Source organism: Bos javanicus, chromosome 2 (assembly GCF_032452875.1).
Source record: "Bos javanicus breed banteng chromosome 2, ARS-OSU_banteng_1.0, whole genome shotgun sequence".
Taxonomy (NCBI): domain Eukaryota; kingdom Metazoa; phylum Chordata; class Mammalia; order Artiodactyla; family Bovidae; genus Bos; species Bos javanicus.
The window spans coordinates 97,961,710-97,981,127 of NC_083869.1; the positions used below are offsets into that span (position 1 = coordinate 97,961,710).

The 19,418-nt window shown below is 37.2% G+C and overlaps 1 protein-coding gene across 10 annotated transcripts in view; it reads right to left on the reverse strand.

The window, feature by feature from the left end:
* Positions 1-19,418, reverse strand: part of KANSL1L (KAT8 regulatory NSL complex subunit 1 like) — a 125,375-nt gene that overhangs the window by 16,004 nt on the left and 89,953 nt on the right. For all 10 annotated transcript variants that reach the window (XM_061383708.1, XM_061383713.1, XM_061383742.1 and 7 more), the window contains 2 exons: positions 7,258-7,423; positions 4,638-4,745 (listed from right to left, as the gene is read on the reverse strand). In XM_061383708.1, the coding sequence (XP_061239692.1) occupies positions 4,638-4,745; positions 7,258-7,423 (274 nt within the window). The remainder of the gene's footprint in view (positions 1-4,637; positions 4,746-7,257; positions 7,424-19,418) is intronic.

The window sequence follows — 19,418 nt, forward strand, 5'->3', positions numbered from 1 at the left end:
TAGCATTAGATTGGGTTCTTGGAAATGGATTTATCAGGTCAGAATAGAGTTAACAGTTTTGTAAATGTTTATTGTGAACAAGTACAGAAGTTTTTTTTTTTCTTAATGAGATTTTTAAAAATTAATCATTTAAAGGCCTTATAATGCATTTCAGGGGATCTTCCCACCTCAGGGATGGAACCAGCGTGTCTCAGGCAGGTTCTTTACCACTAGTGCCAAGGCTGTAACAAATGCATTTCACAGTACTTCCCAAAAGGCTTGTATCAATTAATTGTACCTGTAATATTTGAGGGTACTATTTTTGCTACACAGTTTTCCCAGAACTGATGATTATATGTCTAATATTATTAATGTAATTGGAGAAAGGAAAAACATTTAGCACAGTGTCTGTCACATAGATACCCAGTACATGTTAGCTATAATTTTTTTTAATTTACTTATTTTTAAATTGAAGGATAATTGCTTTACAGAATTTTGCTGTTTTCTGTCAAACCTCAACATGAATCAGCCATAGGTATACATATATCCCCTCTTTTGATTAATTAGCATTTTCATTATTATCATGAATACATCTAGTTTTTCTTCTAATTCTTTTAAGATGCCAGTTTTAATATTTACCTCTTTAATCTATCTGGAATGTATTTTAATGTTCATCCACCTTAAATTTGTTTTAAGGTGCTATATGACATAAAGATCTCATGTTATTTTACCAAAAAGTCATTCCTTAATACCTCTGATTACAGAAAAATAGTCATTTTAAATGTGGGCTCTGAGCAAGACTATTTGGATTTGAATCTTGCATCTGCTACATCTTAACTGCGATTTGGGAAAAGTTAGTCAAGCAGAAAATAGCCTATAGCCTGACATACTATGCAGAATAGTTTTAAAAATGCTTTAACAGAGCTGCTGCTAAGTCACTTCAGTTGTGTCCGACTCTGTGCGACCCCAGAGACGGCAGCCCACCAGGCTCCCCTGTCCCTGGGATTCTCCAGGCAAGAACAGCGGAGTGAGTTGCCATTTCCTTCTCCGGTGCATGAAAGTGAAAAGTGAAAGTGAAATTGCTCAGTCGTGTCCACCTCTTAGTGACCCCATGGACTGCAACCCACTAGGCTCCTCCATCCATGGGATTTTCCAGGCAAGAGTATTGGAGTGGGCTACACAAATGTATATAGGACATTTGAGCTCATAGCCACCTTAACTTCATTTTGTCTAAACAAATCACTTTCATACTTAATGGGAAGGCCATCAGCTTGAACAATCATCTTAAGACAGAATGATAGATTTTTTCTATCAACAACTGTTAAATAAGATTTCTTTCAACAGAAAAGAGATGTTAAGATAGGAAACTTTTTTATATCTTGCATTAAAGGAGTGGTAAAATGATTTTAAAGTTTTTAGCAGTCCACTGTGGCTCCTTTGCCTGTGTGTGAAAGGTCATCCCTGGTGGCTCAGATGGTAAAGAATCTGCCTGCAATGCAGGAGACCTAGGTTCAATCCCTGAATTGGGAAGATGCCCTGGAGTAGGGAATAGTCACCAACTCCAGTATTTTTGCCTGGAGAATTCGATGGACAGAGGAGCCTGATGGGCTATATAGTCCATGGGTACAAAAAGAGTCAGACACAACTTTGCCTGTGTGTACTGAAACCTTACAGGGTTGTACAGATTAAAGGCAATTACAGATATAAAGCCCTTCATTACTGTAATAGTGTATAAGGAATGCTTCATAAGAATTGTTATTACTGTTTATTAGGCCATCTTTTCCACACTAATAGGAAATATCATTCATATAATAAATCCTTGGGCTTATCTCTAGGCTTTTTATTTAGTTCCCTTGGCTTCTAACAGCATCAAAATGTTTTAATGATTATACCTCTATATTTCGATATCTGACACCTTATTAGTTCAGTTCACTCAGTCATGTCCAACTCTTTGCGACCCAATGGTCTGCAGCACGCTAGGCTTCCCTGTCCATCACCAACTTCCGAAACTTACTCAAACTCATGTCCATCGAGTTGGTGATGCCATCCAACCATCTTATCCTCTGTCATGCCCTTCTCCTCCTGCCTTCAATCTTTAGCAGCATCAGAGTCTTTTCAAGTAAGTCAGTTCTTCGAATCAGGTGGCCAAAGTATTGGAGTTTCAGCTTCAGCATCAGTCCTTCCAATGAGTATTCAGTACTGATCTCCTTTAGGATGGACTGGTTGGATCTCCTTGCAGTCCAAGGGACTCTCAAGAGTTCTCCAACACCACAGTTCAAAAGCATCAATTCTTCTGAACTCAGCTTTCTTTATAGTCCAACTCTCACATCATACATGACTACTGGAAAAACCATAGCTTTAACTAGACAGACCTTTGTTAGCAAACTAACGTCTTTGCTTTTTAATATGCTGTGCAGGTTGTTCATAACTTTTCTTCCAAGGAGCAAGTGTCTTTTAATTTCATGGCTGCAGTCAGCATCTGCAGTGATTTTGGAGCCCCAAAATATAAAGTCTGTCACTGTTTCCCCATCTATTTGCCATGAAGTGATGGGACCAGATGCCATGATCTTAGTTTTCTGAATGTTGAGTTTTAAGCCAGCTTTTTCACTCTCCTCTTTCACTTTCACCAAGAGGCTCTTTAGTTCTTCTTCACTTTCTGCCGTAAGGGTGGTGTCATCTGCATATCTGAGGTTATTGATATTTCTCCTGGAAATCTTGATTCCAGCTTGTGTTTCATCCAGCCTAGTATTTCTCATGATGTACTCTGCATATAAGTTAAATAAGCAGGGTAACAATATACAGCCTTGATGTACTGCTTTCTCGATTGGAACCAGTCTGTTGTTCCATGTCCAGTTGTAACTGTTGCTTCCTGACCTGCATACAGATTTCTCAAGAGGCAGGTCAGGTGGTCTGGTATTCCCATCTCTTTCAGAATTTTCCACAGTTTATTGTGATCCACACAGTCAAAGGCTTTGGCATAGTCAATAAAGCAGAAATTGATGTTTTTCTGGAACTCTCTTGCTTTTTTGATGATCCAGTGAATGTTGGCAATTTGATCTCTGGTTCCGCTGCCTTTTCTAAAACCAGGTTGAACATCCGGAAGTTCACGGTTCACGTATTGCTGAAGCCTGGCTTGGAGAATTTTGAGCATTACTTTACTAGCGTGTGAGATGAGTGCAACTGTGCGGTAGTTTGAGCATTCTTTGGCATTACCTTTCTTTGGGATTGGAATGAAAACTGACCTTTTCCAGTCCTGTGGTCACTGCTGAGTTTTCCAAATTTGCTGGCATATTCAGTGCAACACTTTCACAGCATCATCCTTTAGGATTTGAAATAGCTCAACTGGAATTTCATCACCATTTCTGTCCTTTATGGACTGACACCTTATAGAACTTTTAAAAGTTTTATTGGATATTCAGCATTTACTTTAAGAAGAGTGCCTCTGGGATTTTGATTAGAATTACATTATAAGTTCATTTGAGGAAAAATGACATCTATAGTTACAACTTTTCTTTTGACAGGAGCAGAGTATTTCTCTCCATACAAGCAGATATACTCTTCTGTTCCTCAGTAAACTTTTCAAGTTTCTCTCATGTAATTTGTTGTTAAGTTTAATCCTATATATTTTATATTTTCATTGTCAATATGTCTAGGATAATTTATTATTTTACAAATTCTAATGGGTTATTATTGGTATTTTTAAAGGCTACTTGTTTTTTAAGTTTATTTAAAGATCTGTTATGGTTTAAAACTCCACGTCTAACAGGTATTCACATTCAAAAAAATGCTGAGTTTTTGAGGGAGATGATTTCATTTGGAAATATCTTGTTTTGTGTAACATTTTGATGTTGAAAAATATGCAGATGTATTTTCTTTCTTTTTCTGATTGCTTCCAAGCACAATGTCCCCATCCCCAATTTAGAGTTTCATTATAATTTTTCAAGTTTTATTATGTAACTTTAGTGTCCTATTTAAAATTCTTGGAACCATATAGAATTTACTGATAAATGATATGAGTGTATAAACATTTTCCCCAAAATGACTAAATACTCTTTACTGAATAGTTCTCCACTTTCTTACTGATTACAATTCTTCCTTTAAATAATAAAGAATAAGCTATGTAGTCTGCTTCATGAATCTACTTTGCTAAATGTAAGCAAAACAGAAGCTATGCTAATGTTTATAGATTTCTGTAATGTTTTCATATGTGGTTGGGCTAGATTCTCTCAATATTTTTTCCAGCAATTCCTTTTACATTTTCCCATTAATTCTTCCAATGGGCCGTACAATTATTTTAAGTTAACCAAATTCTTTTAGAACTTCAAGTTACATTGCACCAAACATAAACCAGTAGGAAGAACTGATATCCTAATGATTCTTACCATCCAGTAGTGCTGTTTTCCCATGTTTATTTAAATTTCCTTTTATATTTATCAATAACATTTCATAATTCTCATTCAATATTCCATAAGTATTGCACATTTCCTGTTAGGATTACTGCTGTGTATTTTCTGTTTGTGTGTGATGTGTGAAAAGTGAATATTAAAAATTAAGGACTTACATTCATTCCTTTGTTAAATTTTATGTCCTTAGCAAAAGTAATAAGTATATGAAAGACGTAAAAAATATATAAAGTACAAAATTTATAAGTAACATACCAGGTGATGGAGATATGATACAGTCTCCTAAAAATTTATTTTCAGTAAGATCTCCTTTTATTTCAGTTTTTTTTAACAGTGTTTCAAAGTGAAAACGAAGAGGCACATCTAGAAAAATAAAGCAAACAAAAATATTTTCAGTGAAATCACTCTTCATACCGTCCCATATTAAGATTTAGAAAAATAAGCAAAAGCTTGAAACATCACAACTATTAGAAGTTGCAAAATATTCTTTCCAAGTGTAAGCAATATTTTGGAAATTACTGATTATACATACTAAACAAAGACTATGAACAATTTCATAAACTAAAATAGTACATAAGGTGAACAAAAGTATAAACATTAAATACTACTTGCAGATGAAACAAATGCTCCCAAAAAGTCTTTAATAAAATATATAGTCAAACCTAAGTCCATTCCACCCACCCCTACAAACTCTGCATTTGAAATAATGAAGTTTCCAAAAGACATAATTATACAAGTTTAGTTACTTGAAGGAAAAACACTATAATTCAGATGCAACCTTTTATGAAAATGTCATTTAACATTCCCTTAGTTTACTACTGTTATGAATCACAAAATTAAATCTACTTTTACGAAAATCAAAACATACTGACAATCTAGTTCTCTTCTCCTAAGTAGAGGCTTAGGAGAGTTGTTCAATTCACTACGTTTATGTTCCATATTCTCACAGCCCAAAGAGAAGCTAAGTAAATAAAACAGATGTGCTTCACATTTATTAACCAAAGCATGTTTTCTTCAATAAAGAATGCAAAAACAATCATCTTAAAAACTTTTTCCTAAGAAATATAAAGAAATATTTTATAAAGTGGTTGTTTATTCAAAGTTTTGCTACTGAAGATATTTTTAAGAACTAATTATGAATGCATAAATTAACATAGATCCAGAAAAAGTCTCAATTTTAAACAAAGAAGTAGGTTTCCCTCAAAATAATGTATTTTAATAGCAGATCCATACTCAAGTGTGGAAAAATACGCACACAAAAATGGGTTCATAAGTAGCATCTTGGAAACTTTCCCATGGGGCAGAGGTAAGATAGCTTTCAATGCTATCACTATACTAAGACCATAAGAAAAGTATATAACAAAATGAAAATAAGAATACAAATTAAATATACTGCATAAACATTTCAGGATTCTGATATTTCCAATTACCAAAACAAGTTTCTCCAAAGAAACATCACCTATTATATAGAGTATCACCTCTTCTACCACTGTTCTTTAGTTGTTGGAAAACCTGATGTAAGTAGGGAAGGTGCTTGTTCTACTCATATACCTTCCTTAGAACCCACCCTGTAACCTGTGAGCTTTTAGTAAAGTTTCATAACACTTTATTCCATTTAATAGTTTATATTTCAGTTGTCGAATTGGAATGCAAGTACCTTGAGGGATTTATTTGCATTCATTTTCCTATCATACGTAGTATACAGCAGGTATTCAGATTTGTATTAAATGAACAAAAGAAGAAAGATAACCCTAACTAGTAGGTAAGGAAGCTAATCTTAATTTATTAGATGTAACATTAGTAGGATGAAAGATACTTATGCCAGATCTCAGGTTTTTTCATCAGAAACAAATTTACTAATAAGAAAACAGGAAGTAAAGAGTATGGTTAGGAGTATGGCTCTGGAGAATGACAACTTCAGGTCAAATCTTGTCTCCATCATTTACTAGCTGTGTACTCTTGAATGAGTAATTTAATATCTCTAAGCCTCAGTGTTCTTATACGTAAGATAAAGAAGACAACAATCACTCTTATGGGGTTGCTGCAAGAATTAGAGGAAAATGTAACATGCTTATAGGATCCAGTGTATTCTAAGATCAAATGTTGGCTGTGTTGTTATTGTCATAAATATTTTTTCTTTCTTTTATTAAGGTTTCCTCAAAGATACAGTGAAACAGCTCCTACCAGGAGCTTACTTCAATGTATGGTATAGCTAAGAAACCACTGTAATACTGGTAAAAACCAAACTAAGATTCAGGGCAGGAATAGGTACAAGAAATGGTGCTTTACAAAGAGGAGCAGTCCCTGGGTGATTAGAACCAAAAGCTGAAAAGGAAACAAAAGCTCATTTGACATATCTTCCCATAAATAAATGAACTTGAGATAACCAGTGTGAAGAATGTTTTCTTTTTTTACCCTAAATATTTACTTCAGTTTCAATGTACATAAGACTGGAAACATTCAAACAGAAAACAGGAACTGGAGAGAAACTTAAAGCCATATTAGGGACATAGGGATGTAATGCCTCATCTGCTCCATTGTAGATTACTGGTATTTTTGAGGTTCAAAAGTTGAGTACGTCTAAAGATGGACAGTTTTCTTCTCTGAAATTCAATGCTGATTATAGATGGGGGAATACTATATGGTGGGAAAACTCCATGCAAAAAAAAAAAAACACACATTAGAAAAAGAACCCTGACTTACTGAGAAACATTTCAATAGCATAGCCATATTATCAATAAAATGCTAAAAATTTAACACTCAAAGGGAGATCAAAAGCTAAGTACTTTGCAAAGTTAGTCAAAATGGTTTCCAAGGAATTAAAAAATCAACTTACAGAACATTAATTCATTAATTAATTTATAAGGAGGTTTACCTGATGGCAATGATAGAACAGAATGGAAAGAAGAATCTAACTCTGATACATGTTCTGTTAACATTTGAGACTTTGAATTGTGTTCACAGCTACTCCAAATTGAAGCTGACTGCAGGCAAGGCATCTGTGTGGTATTTAAAAACCTTGTTTCTTTTGAAGGCAAAGTCTGTAAGGAAAAAAAGAATAATTATTTAAAGACTTCATTTTTTTTTGAAAACTGATTCAGAGAGAATATAACAGTTAAGAGTACAGTGTGTGAATGACATCAGCAAGAAGTCCTGGATTACTGAATCACCTTGGAGAGAGCACTTTATGAAAAAGATAAATGAGTTTGAACAACTTTAGGTCAAAAGAAAATGATTACACTTCAGATTAGTGAGAAATGCGACACTGAGCAGGTACCATGCTAAGAAGAATTGTGCCTATAGCTGACCCTTGAACACAGGCTTGAACTATGCAGGTCTACTTACATGCGGGTTTTTTTTACTTAATAGGTACTATAGTATTACATGAGCCATGGTTGGCTGAATCCTTGGATGCTGAACCACAAGACAGGGAGGAAGGCCAACTGACTATAAAGTTATACGTTGCCTTAGACCTTTTTTTTTTTGCTGTGGGGGTTGATGCCTCTATAACCCCACCTTGTTCCAGGGTCAACTGTACTGTTTTCCTCCTTCTAACCTGTTATAACCAATGAGTGAAACTAGAGTCTGCTTTGAATTATAATGCCAGGCAATATCTACACTGGAACAACAGTGAAACACTATGAAGAATATCATATACATACATTAAATAAAACTGAATTTAAAATAAAACATTACTTACATTACCATATGTAAAATAGATAGCCAACGGGAATTTGCTGTATGGCTCAGGAAACTCAACAGGGGCACTGTATCAACCTAGAGGGGTGGATGGGAAGGGAATGGGAGGGAGGTTCAAAAGGGAGGGGATATATGTATACCTATGGCTGATTAATGTTGAGGTTTGACAGAAAACAACAAAATTCTGTAAAGCAATTATCCTTCAATAAAAAAAATAAAGATATGTATAAAATATGCAATATTGTTACATGAGTCTCAGTTTAAGGTAAAGTTAAGATTCCAGAAATCTCATGAAAATCATGTTGCTAAATAAAAAAGTTACACTACTACATTAAAAATATATAATGTTTAAATGTTGGGTTCTTAAATTATTTTTTTCTGGTTATAAGTAGTTGGGCTTCTCTGGTGGCTCAGACTATAAAGAATCAGTCTGCAATGTGGGAGACCAGGGTTCAATCCCTGGGTTGGGAAGTTTCCCTGGAGAAGGAAATGGCAACCCGCTCCAGTATTCTTGCCTGGAGAATCCTATGGACAGAGCAGCCTGGCTGGCAAAAGTCCACGGGTCACAAAGAATTGGACATGACTGAGCAACTAACAGAGCAGATAAGGATACAACCAATGAAAAAATTCTATAAAACAGAAAAAATATTTTAAAAGTTAATATGAGTTTACTTGCGTTCCTTCTGTCACCTCTTACCTCCACCTACTACAGTATCATTAGGACTCTTTTTTTTGAAATGATATTTAAAATGCTCATAATAACAGAATTTTAGATGCTATTTAAAAAAAATTACTTTGTAAACCTACATTGAGTTTGTCAGTTTTCTTGAGTTTGAGTTTCCTGGCTAACTGGCATGTTTTCTCTGTGTTTTGACAGAGAGAGGCATAGCCATGCCTGCCATAGCATTTAACTAGATTTCCTTTGGACTGTGAGCTCCTTGAAGGTTGGGACTATAATTTGTTCAATCCTGTATTCCTGGAACCTGACACAATCCCTAACATATGGTTGAAGCTTGAGTGCTGACCAAATGGATTTTATCTCATTTGCTCTTAAAAAAACTTAAGTGAATAGAATTTTCAAATACATGTGTGCCTAAGACTATTCCACTGGGGGAAAAATAGTTCCTGTTAATATATGCTAAAATTTATCATGTAATGACTTCTGTTTATATTGCATTGGCCAAGACTTAGGTCAGCTAATCATACTCAGCTGCAAGAAGTCTAGGAAATGCAGTCATTATTCTGGGTGGTCAAGCAAATTGATGATTTTGTAAGAAGATATAACATGGGGGACATGATAATAAAGCTGTGAGTTATTTCCAAAATTTATTCTAATGATGCTATATATCTATGGGAACAGTTGCAATTTCTTACCTTTACAAGATGCACTGGTACTTGTGACTCACTCTAGAATTATTTGTTCTTTTATGATGTAGTTCAAAAAGATATAAGGAACAATTATTTAAAATTACAAAGAAAAAAATGTGCTAACCTCTCTTTTTCCATGTATGGCTAGAACATTATGAATAAAATTTGGTGATAAAATCTGAATATTTACCATGTAATTAGTTTTCTCTTGCAATTTTTCCAAATCCAGGAAACCCATTAGCCAATTTGAAACTATCCTAAATAATTATGGAGACAAGTGAGGGGCATCTAGGAAAAGGCCTTTTTTCCCCTGCAGAGAAAGTGAAGCCCAGGAGGCTGAAAAGGAATGGATGGAGAAATAAGAGAAAAACCTGGAGATTCTTGCCAATAAAAATTCAAATGTCTAGAGGGAGTGATCAACAATACCATATGCTGCATAAGATTCAAGCAAAGTAAAGCCTGAAAACTATCCACTACATGTTTTAATTTTAGTAATGAACCGTTTCATATATACAAAAGTATATAATTTATAAGGGAGGTATAAAATAACGTTTAAAAAGCACCTATACACACTATCCTACTTTTAGAAACAGAACAATGCCAATACCTTTGATGACTTCTCTTCCTGTCTCGCCTCCACGAGCCTGTGATGAAGACTGCTACTTTCCTCCCAATATCTGTGTTGGCTTCCTCCCTGTTCTAAAACTCCTGATTTTCAGTTGGGCACATTTCCCAAGTGTCCTTGCATCTACAAATTACTAAATTCTAGTCAGAACACCATGAAGAGGAGTCATCTGTGAAACCTTTAGAAACTTCCCTTTAGAAGGTAATTTAGCACTCCATTCTTCCACCTATGATGGTGATCCCTGTCCCGCCCCAGTCTTGTGAGTAAGGGTAATGCTCAAAAGATCAAACAAAAAGTCAGGAGGAGCCCGGTTCCTAGATAGGTTTTTCCATTAATCAAACATATTCTCTACAAGTCATGACAGTTTAGATTCTTTCATTCAGTCCTAAAACCTTGAACTATTTTTATTTATAAGGTTCCAAACATGCTGGATAGGCTCACCAGTTCAATATGAATAGAAATGGCCAAAAGACACATTGTTTTGTCCCTTATTATACAGTAAATGCTTCTAAAAATTTTTCATAATTAAAAATTACAAGGATTAAGAATGATTGCAGTTTTTTTTCTGTATACACTTTATCAGAATATATGCCTTCTCTGCCAAAGTATTTTTTTTTAACTATGTTAATGTTGAACTTAATCATATACTTTTTATGAATCTATTGAAATGATTACTTGACTTTTCTTAATGTGGGTTACTACATTAACAAATTTATAAATGTCAAAGCAACTTTCAATTTTTCTTGAGGAATCTTGCTAGAGATTTAACAATTTCTTTGCAAAGAACCAGAAACTGGATTTATTTTCTATATTGCATATGGAAATTTTTGCATATGTATATTTGTTCTTACATTTCACTGATTCTGGTTTATTAGGATTGATAAAATATTTTGTCATGTTTTTCCCCTCAATTAACTTCAACTTATACATTCTTCTCTTTTCTTTTAGAGGTTTTCCTAGAGATTACAATGCATACGTAACTTAAGGCTTTTAGAGTATAAAACAAATTATTCCTTTTACCACTTCCCTGAAAACACTGGATCATTAGAACACTTTTAAACTCCATTCACTCTCCTCTTTGTTACTGTTGTAATGCATTTCAAGTCCATATATAGTTAAAACACTACATTATACTACCATTATTTTTATTGTCAACATTTATATTACCCATATATTTATTCTTTCCATTGTTCTTCACTTCTTTCTACAATTCTGTTTCCGTATAGGATCATGTTCCTTCTCCTGTTGTGTAGATTTGCTATCAACAAATTCCCTCCATTTTTATTTATTTGAAACTTTTGTATATCATCATTTTTAAGGATATTTTTATGGATATAGAATACCAGATTGACTTTTTTTCTTGCAGCACTTTAAGAATATTCACCTTTTCATCTGGTTTCCATTATTTCTACTCAGTGTGCATGCATGCTAAGTCACTTCAGTCATGTCAGACTCTGCAACCTATGGACTGTAGCCCTCCAGGCTCCTGTGATCATGAGATTCTCCAGGCAAGAATACTGGAGTGGCTTGCCATTTCCTCCTCCAGGGAATCTGCCCAACCCAGGGATAGAACCTGCATCTCCTACAGCTCCTGCACTGGCAGACAGGTTCTTTACCACTAGCGCCACCTGGGAAGCTCCTTCTACCCAGTAGTTAGGTCTTATTGTTGACCTCATGTGAAGGTAATATATCTTTTTTACCCTGACTACTTTTAACATTTTTCTATGTCCTCACTTTTTAGCAGGCCTCCTATGTCTTGATATAATTTCTATGTATTTGTTATTTTTGAGTTCCAGAGAATTTGTATCCATCAGTTGATGTCCTGCTTTAGTTTCGGAAATACTATTATTATCTGTTCAAATGTTGCTGCTGCTGCTAAGTCACTTCAGTCGTGTCCGACTCTGGGCGACCCCATAGATGGCAGCCCACCAGGTTCCCCGACCCCTGGGATTCTCCAGGCAAGAACACTGGAGTGGGTTGCCATTTCTTGCTCCCTGTTCAAATGTTACTTACCCCCTATTTTCTTTCCTTTCTTCTAGAGTCCAATACGGAGAAGGCAATGGCACCCCACTCCAGTACTCTTGCCTGGAAAATCCCATGGATGGAGGAGCCTGAAAGGCTACACTCCATGGGGTCACTGAGGGTCAGACATGACTGAGTGACTTCACTTTCACTTTTCACTTTCATGCATTGGAGAACGAAATGGAAACCCACTCCAGTGTTCTTGCCTGGAGAATCCCAGGGACAGGGCATCCTGGTGGGCTGCCGTCTATGGGGTCACAGAGTTGGACACGACTGAAGTGACTCAGCAGCAGCAGCAGAGTCCAATAACATATATGGTTAATTTATTTCACTAATTCACAGTTCTCTAATTCTGTTTGTGTATTTTTTTTTCTATTTTTATCTCTGTGCTTCTATTTGAGTATTTAATCTTAATAAGTCTTTTGGTTCCTTAACTGTATCTTATACTCCCCTGGTGGCTCAGACGGTAAAGCATCTGCCTACAATGTGGGAGACCTGGGTTTGATCCCCAGGTCGGGAAGATCTCCTGGAGAAGGAAATGGCAACCCACTCCAGTATTCTCGCCTGGAAAATCCCATGGACAGAGGAGCCTCTTAGGTTGTAATCCATGGGGTCACAAAGAGTTGGACATGACTGAGCGACTTCACTTTAGTCACTTTCACTGTATACTCCATGACGGCTTCCCTGGTAGCTCAGCTGGTAAAGAATCCACCTGAAATGCAGGAGACCTCAGTTCGATTCCAGGGACAGGAAGATCCCCTGAAGAAGGGATAGGCTACCCACTTCAGTATTCTTGGGCTTCCCTGGTGACTCAGCTGGTAAAGAATCCATTTGCAATGTGGGGGACCTGGGTTTGATCCCTGGGTTAGCAAGATCCCCTGGAGGAGGGCATGGCAACCCACTCTAGTATTCATGCCTGGAGAATGCCATGGACAGAGACTGGAGGGCTAGAGTCCATGGGGTCACAAAAAGACATGACTGAGTGACTAAGCACAACACAGCATGCTTTTAACAGATGAGCATAATATATGCTCCATTACTCACTGTATCTTAGTAATCTGTCTGTTTTTCTCTCTTGAAGGCTAGTCATCTGGTCCTATCTTTTGGGATGCCTAGTAATTTTTGATTGAATGCCAGACAGTATATTTTTAAAAATCACAAAGGCTCCAAATGATGTAATCTTTCTCCACAGAGGATTCCCTTTCCCCACTGCTAAGCAGACAAACTGCGGGTTTCTCTCTTTAATCTACATAGGGAGTGCGCTCAGTTAACTATGGGTTGCTGCCCTCATATGGTTTTCTATCCCTAATTTGCTCTTGGCCCTTCAAGATTTTCAGTTAAGTGTTTGCTGTATTTTACAGACCTTTCCCTAATCATTCAGACTTTAAGAAAAAAATCTTAAGAGTACACTGAGAGTGCCACCCTTCTTTGAATGGGTTTTGTCACTGATGATTTTTTTAAGCCTACTGTTCTCTGCAGCCTGAGTATTTAGCCCGTGTTATGAGGAAAACATAAGCCTAATATATGCTCCATATATATGCAAGAGTGAACATCGACATTCTAGGAATCAGCAAACTAAAACGGACTGGAATGGGTGAATTTAACTCAAATGACCATTATATCTACTACTGTGGGCAGGAATCCCTTAGAAGAAATGGAGTAGCCTTCATGGTCAACAAAAGAGTCTGAAATGCCGTACCTGGATGCATCTCAAAAACAACAGTATGATCTCTGTTCATTTCCAAGGCAAACCATTCAGTATCACAGTAATCCAAGTCTATGCCCCAACTAGTAACACTGAAGAAGCTGAAGTTGAACGGTTCTATGAAGACCTACAAGACCTTTTAGAACTAACACCCAAAAAAGATGTCCTTTTCATTACAGGGGACTGGAATACAAAAGTAGAAAGTCAAGAAACACCTGGAGTAACAGGCAAATTTGGCCTTGGAATACAAAATGAAGCAGGGCAAAGGCTAATAGAGTTTTGCCAAGAGAATGCACTGGTCATAGCAAACACCCTCTTCCAACAACATAAGAGAAGACTCTACACATGGACATCACTAGATGGTCAACACTGAAATCAGATTGATTATATTCTTTGCAGCCAAAGATGGAGAAGCTCTATACAGTCAGCAAAAGCAAGACCAGGAGCTGACTGTGGCTCAGACCATGAACTCCTTATTGCCAAATTCAGACTGAAATTGAGGAAAGTAGGGAAAACCACTAGACCATTCAGGTATGACCTAAATCAAATCCCTTATGATTATACAGTGGAAGTGAGAAATAGATTTAAGGGACTAGATCTGATAGACAGAGTGCCTGATGAACTATGGATGGAGGTTCTTGACATTGTATAGGAGACAGGGATCAAGACCATCCCCATGGAAAAGAAATGCAAAAAAGCAAAATGGCTGTCTGGGGAGGCCTTACAAATAGCTGTGAAAAGAAGAGAAGCGAAAAGCAAAGGAGAAAAGGAAAGATATAAGCATCTGAATGCAGAGTTCCAAAGAATAGCAAGGAGAGATAAGAAAGCCTTCCTCAGCAATCAATGCAAAGAAATAGAGGAAAACAACAGAATGGGAAAGACTAGAGATCTCTTCAAGAAAATTAGAAAAAAAAAGAAAAAGAAAATTAGAGATACCAAGGGAACATTTCATGCAAAGATGGGCTCAATAAAAGACAGAAATGGGATGGACTAACAGAAGCAGAAGATATTAAAAAGAGGTGCAAGAATACACAGAAGAACTGTACAAAAAAGATCTTCATGACCAAGATAATCACGATGATGTGATCACTCATCTAGAGCCATACATCCTGGAATGTGAAGTCAAGTGGGCCTTAGAAAGCATCACTATGAACAAAGCTAGTGGAGGTGATGGAATTCCAGTGGAGCTATTTCAAATCCTGAAAGATGATGCTGTGAAAGTGCTGCACTCAATATGCCAGCACATTTGGAAAACTCAGCAGTGACCACAGGACTGGAAAAGGTCAGTTTTCATTCCAATCCCAAAGAAAGGCAATGCCAAAGAATGCTGAAACTACCACACAATTGCACTCATCTCACACTCTAGTAAAGTAATGCTCAAAATTCTCCAAGCCAGGCTTCAGCAATACGTGAACCGTGAACTTCCACACGTTCAACCTGGTTTTAGAAAAGGCAGAGGAACCGGAGATCAAATTGCCAACATCCACTGGATCATTGAAAAAGGAAGAGAGTTCCAGAAAAATATCTACTTCTGCTTTATTGACTATGCCAAAGCCTTTGACTGTGTGGATCACAATGCACTGTGGAAAATTCTGAAGGAGATGGGAATACCAGACCACCTGACCTGCCCCTTGAGAAACCTATATGCAGGTCACGAAGCAACAGTTAGAACTGGACATGGAACAACAGACTGGTTCCAAATAGGAAAAGGAATACATCAAGGCTGTATATTGTCACTCTGCTTATTTAACTTATATGCAGAGTACATCATGAGAAACACGGGGCTGGAAGAAGCACAAGCTAGAATCAAGATTTCCCGGAGAAATATCATAACCTCAGATATGCAGATGACACCACCCTTATGGCAGAAAGTGAAGAGGAACTAAAAAGCCTCTTGATGAAAGTGAAAGAGGAGAGTGAAAAAGTTGACTTTAAGTTCAACATTCAGAAAATGAAGATCATGGCATCTGGTCCCATCACTTCATGGGAAATAGATGGGTAAACAGTGGAAACAGTGTCAGACTTTATGTTTTTGGGCTCCAAAATCACTGCAGATGGTGACTGCAGCCATGAAGTTAAGAGATGCTTACTCCTTGGAAGGAAAGTTAGGACCAACCTAGATAGCATATTCAAAAGCAGAGACATTACTTTGCCAACAAAGATCCGTCTAGTCAAGGCTATGGTTTTTCCAGTGGTCATGTATGGATGTGAGAGTTAGACGGTGAAGAAAGCTGAGCGCTAAAGAATTGATGCTTTTGAACTGTGGTGTTGGAGAAGACTCTTGAGAGTCCCTTGGACTCCAAGGAGATCCAACCAGTCCATTCTAAAGGAGATCAGTCCTGGGTGTTCTTTGGAAGGAATGATGCTAAAGCTGAAACTCCAGTACTCTGGCCACCTCATGCGAAGAGTTGACTCACTGGAGAAGACTGATGCTGGGAGGGATTGGGAGCAGGAAGAGAAGGGGACGACAGAGGATGAGGTGGCTGGATGGCCTCACCAATTTGATGGACGTGAGTCTGGGTGAACTCTGGGAGTTGGTGATGGACAGGGAGGCCTGGCGTGCTGCGATTCATGGGGTCGCAAAGAGTCAGACACGACTGAGCTACTGACTGAACTGAACTGAACTGATGAGGAAAACATTGGTCAAAAATGTTCTGAAGTGAAAACTGGCTGTGTGTTTCAGGTCTCAAAAAAGAGCCCAACAGCATCCCCCATAACCATCATCTACTAGCAACTGCACCAAATTTAAAAATTTCTGCCAAAGCTCCAGGACAAAAGTGGTTGCAGAAGCCAGCTATCCTAGGTGTTTCCCTCTGTGAACACATATGCTGAATCTTCTCCTCTAACCTGTATATTTTTCATTTATTTTCGTATCTTCCAATTCTTTTTTTTCCCCTCGGTTTTCTCGTATAAAATCGGGCATGAAAGAAGAATTATGTATAAGGTATTCATAAGTTGAAACAGTGTCTGGCACATAATAATTGCTTAATAACTATTAGCTATTATTATCTGACATTCTTATTAGAGATTACTGTTGCAAAAGGGACAAAATCAAGTAAAAATGCATACTAAATTATGCTTTTTATGAATTTTGCCCAGCTAAGGGATCATAACCTCTACAAATGATGATTCTAAATAATTATCCCAATCCTTTTACCTCTATTTCTTTTATCTTGTTGCTCTGACACAACAAGTAGTATAATAATTGCCTATAAAAGTGTGGAGGATAAAAATGGTACATAATGAATTCATAGATCTGGCTAAGGAGGTTTCTAGGCAGAATATTTAAGTGCCAATTGTTCACTTAACTGCCTATGATTAAGTATGGATGGAGTAATGAGCTTAGGTACAAAAGGAGCTAAGTTTTCAAGCAAAATTTAAAGAAAATACAGAACTAAGACTTGATGGGTTCAAAAATAAGACTGTTTCTCATTTACAGCCAGTCCAGACAGCAAAAGTTTCACACAGTAAGAAATGACATCAGTACAAAGGTCAAATCCAGAGAGCTGCCAGTAAAACTGTGGCCACAAAGTCAGGATCTCAGAGATGAGACTGGAAAACCAAGACGTTAGAAAGGTTTGAAACATGTTCACAGATCCTCGCATGTAGACAAGAGGGCTCTAAAGAATCTTAAAGGTGCGCCTTGTGCTACACAAAAAATGCCAGTAAGTATCTTCAGGGTATTGTCCCACAGCAGCCTCACACAAAGTCCAAAACCCAGTAAGGTGTGTGTTGAAGAGGTATGCAGATATGATATTTCTATAATGGAGTTTATTTCAATGTGATACATAGGAACACCATGAAGTTTTAGACTTGAACTTGTACTAGGACAGAAGCAGCTCAAAATGACAAGACCTCTGGGCTTTTAGTCTTTTACAGAGAGGAAGCATGCTGAGAAAACCACTACATATTTTAAAAGGTGCTTCTTTTTATGGAAAAGAAAAGATTACTCAGAGGATGTAGCCAGGAGTTGCTAGGGCAGAACTAATAGCTAAGAAAGAACCATTTCCAGAGGAACAGGCCCACATTAACAAACCTGCAACATGCAGTAACTGTGTATTTCAGAACTGCTATATTCTTCCCATTCCCCCTGTCTGAGCAGTATTTCTTCTGATTATCCCTGTCTCACTATTATATGTTGAGTATAAATCAAATAACTAATAACATTAGTTCACAAATCTTTCCATCCAGAGAAACCACACATGAGGAGCTAAACCTAAAGAAAAACACCTGGGGAGCCATACATAAAAAGTCTCAGTGCAGGTACCTGGACATGATTTAAGAGGATGATTTTAAGATTTTAAGCCTGAACCTAATGAGGTAATGAGATGAGAAATTGGAGGTCTTCAGGGGAAAATAAGTATTGGGGCTGAAACTCCAATACTCTGGCCATCTGATGCAAAGAACTGACTCATTTGAAAAGACCCTGATGCTGGGAAAGATTGAAGGTGAGAGGAGAAGGGGATGACAGAGGATGAGATGGTTGGATGGCATCACCAACTTGATGGACATGAATTTGAGTAAACTTCGGGAGCTGGTGATGGACAGGGAGGCCTGGTGTGCTGAAGTCCATGGGGTCTCAGAGTCGGACACGACTGAGCAACTGAACTGAACTGAACTGAACTGACAGGAAAAGATTAAGTCATTTTTACATATGAGAGAGATGTCAGTAATTGGGAATCAGAGATGGTCAATGGTAGTCCCTACTGATGGCTCCTAGTACTCTTGCCCTTGAATAGTTTCTCCCACATTAAATCCTACATGGATTCCCTTTAACCAATAAAACCACACTATTACACACCTAAGTCTTAAAAAGCACTGACAGCTTTCATATTTGCATTTTTGAGAATCTGGATCACCAGGTAAAACTACTGTGCTCAAGAAAAATCTGGTGGAGAAGCTCCATGGAAAGACTCTGAGATTACATAAAGAGAGAATGAAACCCAATTATTCAAGCCCATTCAAAACCCTAGATGACTCCAGCCCCAGCTGCCATCTCACTGTAACTGTATGAGACCCCTTAGACAAGACTGAAAGAAGAACCACTCAGGTAATTTACAGAATCATAAATTGTTTTTAAACCACTAAATTTGGGGATGGTTTATTATGTAAAAAGAGATGACCAAAATAAGGATGGGCTAACTCTGTGTAGCATGAATCCATATATACTTCTATAGTGAAGAAGATACGTATCATGATCAATCTTTGCACACATATACATGTAGCATCCACCATCACCATGACCGAGATACACAGCAGTTCCAACAACCCAGAAATCTTGGCTGTACCCTTTCCTGGTCAAGGACTTTTCAGTGCAAGTCCTACCACTTGCACTGAAGTAACCACAATTGTAAGGTCTATCACTGCTAACTTTTATCTATGTTTAATATACAGTATGTACTCTTTTCTTTCAGCCAACGTAATTCTGGGAAACACATCTACACTATTGAAAAGCAGCCTATCCTTTTTATGGATATGACACAATTCTGCCAATAGATATTTAGATTGCTCTAGTTTCAGACTTTAATAAGTAAAGCTATTACAATGTTGCTTCAGTTGTGCCCGACTCTTTACAACCCTATGGACTGTAGCCCAACAGGCTTCTCTGTCCACAGGA